This window comes from Ursus maritimus, unplaced genomic scaffold (assembly GCF_017311325.1).
Source record: "Ursus maritimus isolate PB19 unplaced genomic scaffold, ASM1731132v1 scaffold_2, whole genome shotgun sequence".
NCBI lineage: Eukaryota > Metazoa > Chordata > Mammalia > Carnivora > Ursidae > Ursus > Ursus maritimus.
In genome coordinates this window covers 39404390-39411345 of record NW_024424452.1, presented here as the reverse complement: position 1 = coordinate 39411345, position 6956 = coordinate 39404390, and the positions used below count along the sequence as shown (strand labels likewise).

Below are 6956 nucleotides of genomic sequence, written 5' to 3'. Positions count from 1 at the left end.
TCATCACAACAGGTGCTCTCCGTCCTGCCTGTCCCCCGTTTAGCCCACCCCCTGCCCACTTCCTTCCAGAGAGGTGCTATTTTTAAGTCCTGTATTAGAGATGAGGAGACAGATTTTGGAAAGGCTGAGCTCACAAAGACAAGAATAGGTGAAACTGGGTTGATGTTCCATAATGTCTGTGATGAACTAGGATTCTCTCTGGATGGGCAGCTGGGAAACACTAGGCCCTCCTCTCCCTCCTCCTTGCATAGCAGGGGTGAAGCAGAAGAATGGACACAAGGTTCTGGTATGAAGACTGTGGTATGGGGGGTGGTGCCCCTCTCTCCATCCTTCTTGGCTTGAGGGGCGTATGGTTTGCACTGCCAGCCACCAGAGGGAGCAGAGGCAGGGCAGCCCAGTGGGTGAGGCCTCTAGCTGCTGTCACTGCTGGGGTCTGGTGTCCATTACTCCATTTAGGCTGAGACAACCTCCCTACCACACACCAAAAAGGATCCTAGATTGAACCTTCCATCTGAGTGCCCTCAGACCGAGAGACTCCAGAAGGAGCCCCAGGCTGGGACTCTTTGAGGGGTTGTGTGGCTGAAGACATTCCAGAGGGGATCTCACAGGGGGCTTCCCCACAGCGAGAGACCCTAGGAGGGTCCGCCAGACTGAGACTCCTCAGAGGGATCCAAGTTTGAGGCAGTCTGGGAGAAGCCCTCAGATTGAGCCCCTCAGAGGGATCCAAGTTTGAGGCAGTCTGGGAGAAGCCCTCAGATTGAGCCCCTCAGAAGGATCCAAGTTTGAGGCAGTCTGGGAGAAGCCCTCAGATTGAGCCCCTCAGAGGGATCCAAGTTTGAGGCAGTCTGGGAGAAGCCCTCAGATTGAGCCCCTCAGAGGAACACAGGATGATGAGACACTCTTGGGAGGGCCTTTTCATGGAGACAATTCCAGAGGTACAGGGGAGCCCTAGGAGACACAGAGAGGGGCTGGGAGGGGCTTGGGAGACATGCTCCCGACCTCAGAGTTCAGGCTTTGGGCCCCACCCCATCTTTGCCTTGACCCACACCAACTCGCCGGCCCTTCTCCCTTCCCCCTCCCCATCAGGTGAGGAGGTCCACTGGGGTCATTCTAGGCTTCCTGGGCACTGGATTGGGGAAGGTGGTTAGGGAAGGCCTGGGGTTCTGAGGGAGAGAGGAGTAGGCAGCCCAACCTGTTTGGAGAGGTTGTTAACTGCCAGGAAACCCATCTGGGTCTCTCTCACGCATGTGTGCTGGCTGAGGGGAGCCGAAGGGGAGTTGGGACAACACTCATTCCGGCCCCCTCTACCAGGCTGCCCTTCTGTGGCTCCTTTTCCACCTCTCAGCCATGGGGACTGCAGGTTTGAGTGTCACTACCCAAACTGGCCCTGGTGGGAGGAGTGTGAGTGCGTGTGTGTGACACAGCAAGGTACAGAGTGGTCCTTGTACTTTGGGACCTGTCTCAACTCACATGCCCCTCATTCCCTCTGGACACAAGCCCTGCCTCTATCAGCTTCTGATTCTCCTTCTTTCCTGGTTATTGACTCAAAGCCCCTCCACTTTCCTGCCCTACAATTCCTCCAGGATTTTCCTCCCAGGCTTGACCCCGAAGTGTTGCCAAGCCCCCACTCTTCCCTTCCCTTTCTCTTGCCTTGACTCTGCCTGCTGGTCTGGGGCCAGGGGTAATCCAGCCCTAGCCTCGTGGTTTTCTCCAGTGGCAGGGTGGGCGGGCTCTTGGAGCTCTGGCCAATGGAGGGTGGGGCCCACACAGCTGGCTCATAGCCCAGACGACAGTAATAGCAGGGGTGGCTTAGCGAGGAGGCCCAGCCCCCTGCCTTCCCTCCCTGCCCCCAGGTATAAGAGCTGAGCTCAGGTGAGCCGACTCCTAGACTCCTAGCATCCTGTCCCAGCGGTCCCAGCAGGTAAGGAGACTCAGGGCTTCTCACCTAAATCGGCTGCCCCCTGTCCAAAGGGCAACACTTGGCTATCCTACCCTAGCCTGCCAGAGGAAGGGCTGGGAGCCAGGTCTTGGAGGCTGGGGTGTGTGTGTGTGTGTGTGTGTGTAGCAGAGGTGAGTGGTGGGAAGAAGTGGGGGATTGATCCAGGGTGAGGCCCAAAGATTCCCTCTAGATGGGTGGGCCTGGGGGCTGTGACCTTAGCTCCTGCCTGGATCCTTCTCAGGGACCGGGCCTTGTGTGGAGTTGGGTCTGACCTCCTGAGTGAGGCACAGAATGTCTGGGGTACAGCGAGAGGGGATAGTTGGGAAAGAAATGCTGAGCCCTGCCCTCCCCTCCCCTCCGTCTCCCTCCTTCTCTAGGCAGATCATGAGCCGTCAGCTCCCTTGGGGCCAGCTGTAGGACGACACAACTCTCACCAGGACAAGCGCACCGGGCACCATGGGACAGTGTCGGTCAGCCAATGCTGAGGTGGGCCCATTCACACCTGGCCTTTCTGTTCCCATGCTCCTCTCCTCCACCCTGAGGGTCTGTGTCCCCACTGACTTCTGTCCCCTTTCCTTGGCCTTGCCTTGTACCCTAGACCTTGCCCAGAAGACCCAAATTCCTCTCTGGTGTCCACACAGGGTGATGTGTCCACCCAAGGAGCTCTCCTGGGAAGAGGTGTCTGCGCCTCAGGCTAGGGCCCATCCTGAGTGGGGGCTGCGAGTGACAGGGAGGAAGCCTTGCTCGGCCTATGGCTTAGGGCAGAGGCCAGTGGGGGCAAGGGGCTCTAGATGCTGGGCTTTGGAGTGTGTGGGAGCCCCCGTGCCTTCCAGCTGTCTTCTACCCTGTTGGCCTTGGGGGGCTTGGGGAGGTAGGGTGTGGGTGGGTGTGTGGAGCCTCCCCGACATGGGTGATGTCCCCGCCTTCAGGATGCTCAGGAATTCAGCGACGTGGAGAGGGCCATCGAGACCCTCATCAAGAACTTCCACCAGTACTCTGTGGAGGGTGGGAAGGAGACGCTGACCCCCGCCGAACTGCAGGACCTGGTCACCCAGCAGCTGCCCCACCTCATGCCGGTACTGAGTGGGCCCCGCCCCAGGCAGCACCCTGACTTCCCTGGCAAGGTCTCCGAGACCCCACCCACACTGCCACGGCCCCAGGCCCTAGCAAGCCCTAGCCCTTCCCCTTGCCAGTGCCAGGTAGGCCCAGGTCCTGCTTCCTGCCCCTGGGCAGGGTGGGGCAGGACAATCGGAGGCCCTGCCAGCTGAGCGGTGGTATCTCCCCTCCCTCAGAGCAACTGTGGGCTGGAAGAGAAAATCGCCAACTTGGGCAGCTGTAACGACTCTAAGCTGGAATTTGGGAGTTTCTGGGAGCTGATTGGAGAAGCAGCCAGGAGTGTGAAGTTGGAGAGCCCTGTCCGGGCCAGCTAAGAACCTTCTCCTGGAATTCTTGGGGGGATGTTGGGGCCTAGAAATAAAAGTCCTGTCCACCACCACCACATGATTCCCCAGTCTGCACCTGCCTCACCTCTGCAAGGGTCAAGTCCTCAGTGACCCTTCCCGGGGCTCTCTGTGCATTTCATCCCTGGGACCCCCATGGAGCTAAGGGGTCCAGGAGTCCCCACCAGAGGGAGGCTCAGGGGGTGGGTGGGGCCAGGGATGGATGTGGCGAGATGCTAGAGGGATAAGGATGGTGTAAGGGCCAAATAATTTGGTTGGGGGAAGGGCAGAGAGGAGGTGGGCTACTGGAAATGATTTGAAGAAGGGGGCTGGGAATGAGGCTGGTATTTGGTACTAAAAAGGGTCTCTGAGAACCTACCCTTCCTAACCTCTTCCCCAACCCAAACAGTAGCTGTCTGTCCAGTGCTACGCCTTCCTGGCTCCCGCTCTGCCCCAGCCTCCTCCCAGGACTGTCTCTGGGCTAGGGCAGGGGAAGAGAGAGAGCAGGCTGCGGGAGAGGCTGAGGGGGTGTGACTTTGGGAGAGGACCAGCTGGGTGCTTGGGCATTTAAAGAATGATGGTTGTTTTGTATTATTTGATTAATAAAAAAATGGAAAAAGTGAAAGATGTTGTCTTGACTGGACACCCCCCCCCTCGGTCCATGGGTGGTTTGGGGTGAATGGCAGAGTCCTTGGTGGCATGGGACATGTGGGGCTGCGGTGGTTGCAGTGGAGTGAATGGGGACTCACTTTTCCCCATGGATTTGGCTTGAGGATGGGTACCAGGCCCCAAAACTGGGAGACCCGGTTCTCTCTGAAGGATAGGCTTCTCTTTGCCAAGGGGCTGGTCCTCTGACAGGAGAGGAGGCCACGTGTGCTCACCTGGGGAAAAGGTTATAAACCCAGGTGTGCTTGAGCCCGGCTGACAGGCAGCAAGGGAAAGGCAGGGCTGAGAAACAGGCCGAGCAGCCTGGGTTTGCACCCAGCTCTGCCGCTGATTATCTCTGGAGCTTTGGGCATGCTCCCAGAGTGTCAGTTTCCTCATTTGTAAAATGGGGTCTCCATATCTCTCACAGATTTGTTAGGAGGATAATGGACACATCACAAAAGTCCTTAGCAAAGAGCCTGACTCAGAGCAAGTGCCCAGAGCTGAAGTCTCTGCTGTTGGGGTTTGTGCTGTCACCTGGCCAATTCCCTTGGGTGTCCTGGGGAAAGCATGAGGGGTGTTCCCAGAAGAGTCCTCTGTTGCGCATGACAGCTCCTAGGAATGGGTGTCAGCTCCTGGTGGTCGGAATGGGAGTCGGAAGACCAGGGGCCAGGCTCTGCCGCTGCCTTCTGCCTGGGGCCCACAGAAATCAGGCACTACTCCTGAAATGCTAATAGCACAGAAGTTTCTGTGGCCAGCCAGGCTGGCCTGGAATGCTCACTGAACTTGTCTGTTGGGAGACCCTGAGACTGGGCTCCCAGTGACCCAGGTGATCAGGCAGGTGACAGCCCTTCCCTTTCCTTCTTCTCTGACTAGATTCCTTCTGCTCAGGCGCTGCAGGGTGAGGAGGGTGGAGTTGGGGGGGGTGCCAGCTTCCACCACTCCCTTTGGGGTGGGGGTGGAGGGGTGTTAAAAAAGGTGTGTATCCCTTTAACAAGGGCCCAACCCAGGGCTAAGTCAAGAGGGAGCTCAGTCACTACCTCCCCACCGAGCCCGCTCAGCCAGGCACGGCTGGAGGGAGTGGGACAGATTCTGGGAGCGAGCGGGGAGGAGTCCTGGCCGAGCTGAGCGGGGGGAGCTGCTTGGCAGTGCCAGAGCCCAGGCCCCAGAGCCCTGCTGGAGAGGAGGCAGTCCGAGGAGGCAGGTGAGCACCCCCAGCCCATCCTGGGAGGTCTGCGGCTGTTGGAGAGGCCCTGCGAGCGTTTGGGGCCAGGAGAAGGGGCAGGGAAGGGAGCCTGGGGAGGGGGCAGGAAGGTTCGGTTAATTGTTAATTTTCCCACAGGCTGCCTTGGGAATGGAGACTTCTGGTGGGGCTGGGGGCTGGAGAGGCCTCCAGAGCAGTGAATGGGGTGGGGAGACCCCGGCCCCAGCCCAGAGGCTGACGGGGCTCTTCTCCAGGGCCTGTGCCACAAGGCAGAGTGCTCAGGAGCTTTGTCGCAGCTGCTCCGGTCCTCCCTTCACAGAAGAAGGACAAATGCGTGGGGCTGGGGGTTGGGAAGGTGGCCAGACCCGGACACAGGCCTCACCGGGCTCTGGGAGCTGTGTCCTGGGAGAGGTGACGGGGTGACGGGGTCCAGGAGGGACCAGGAAGGGCCCCACGGGCCCGAGAGCCTGAGCGGAGGAGGCAGGCTCTGAGGTGGCTTGCTTCCACTTCAGGACCCAGGCAGGTTGCGGCTTGACCGGCTCTGCGCGGCGGAGCCACCTGCACTGTTGGGCCCTTCCCGTGCCCAGCCCTGCGGGGTCGGGGTGAGGGCAGGGGTGCTTTGAGAAGGAGAGCTGGAAGCGGTGGTGGGCCGGGCTCGGCCTTCCTTGCCGACTAGTAGAGAGCTCTCTGGCTGCTGGTGAGACCAGGAGCGGGGTGTGAGTGTCCGCACCATAGTCCAGCTCCACTCGCCTGCAACATGCTCCAGAGGAGCGGGCTTCTTCCTCCAGAGACATGCTCTGAAGCAGAAGTGGGTGGACGGTGCGTGGGGGCTCTGGGTACGGGTGTGTGAACTAGATGCGGGGAGTCCTGAGAGGGTGGGGAGGGTGAGGCAGGGGCACTCGTGTCAGACATTAGCCTCTGGACCCGGGAAAGGAGTGAGAAGATGGAGCACAGAATGGGGCCGTTGAGGCTGGAGACACTCATTTCAAACGGCCTTGTAAATAGAGTGACAAGTTACCCGCCGGTCTGGATCCCACCTTCCCTGTGTGCTGAAGGCACTTGGGGCAGGAATGAATGAAGAAGGAAATGAATGAGTGAGCGAACAAGAGAACCAGCATGTGAATGAATGAGTGAACAAATGAGTTGATGTAGGAAGAAGGGAATAAGTGATGAGAAATGAGTAAACGAATTTGAGGTGTATGGAAGGGACACAGGAAAGGCCAAATTCAGGCTTGAGAGGGGACCAGGCTCTAGAGGGGACGGTGACCAGGAGGCATAGAAGTTCAGGGACGTCTCCCGACACCTGGAGACCATCCGAGACTGAAGAAGAGTACGTGAGGTGGGAAGAGAGGGTGGATTGTGTGTGGTGATTGTTCAGGGCTCGAGACTGAAGGGGACTGGGGGTGGTTAGGAGGTCCTTGGAGGGGTGAGGCCTAGACCCTGGGGGTGGGAGGCAGGGCTGCTGTGGCCAGGGCCCATGGGCAAGTGTCAGAGTGCCCATAGGCTCTGGGAGAAGTCAGAAGGCGGGACTGAGGTGGGCGGGGATGGGGGTGGGGCCTCTTGGTTGCTCAAGAATGAATCAGCCAAGGAAGGGACCAGGATAAGGGTGGGGGAGGCTTGGGGGCTCTGGGTGAGAGGGCCCTTTGGAGGACAAGTGGTCCCCCCACTCCTACTTTTTGGGAGGGCTCTGACGTACATGTGTACCCCCCCCCCCCCCCCCCCCCCCCCC

General features: G+C 59.2%; 2 protein-coding genes across 2 annotated transcripts in view; both read left to right on the top strand.

Moving 5' to 3' along the window:
- Positions 1 to 1742: 1742 nt before the first annotated feature.
- S100A14 (S100 calcium binding protein A14) lies at positions 1743 to 3977 on the top strand. The gene is made up of 4 exons (XM_008696650.2): positions 1743 to 1921; positions 2317 to 2425; positions 2869 to 3015; positions 3232 to 3977. Exons 2-4 carry the CDS (start codon positions 2396 to 2398, stop codon positions 3367 to 3369), a joined length of 315 nt encoding a protein of 104 aa, XP_008694872.1. The 5' UTR covers positions 1743 to 1921; positions 2317 to 2395; the 3' UTR covers positions 3370 to 3977.
- Positions 3978 to 5094: 1117 nt separating this feature from the next.
- The window catches only part of S100A16 (S100 calcium binding protein A16), a 5752-nt gene continuing 3890 nt past the window's right edge, over positions 5095 to 6956 (top strand). Inside the window, exon 1 of the mRNA XM_008696651.1 lies at positions 5095 to 5227. The gene's annotated coding sequence lies outside the window, so the exon portion shown is untranslated. The remainder of the gene's footprint in view (positions 5228 to 6956) is intronic.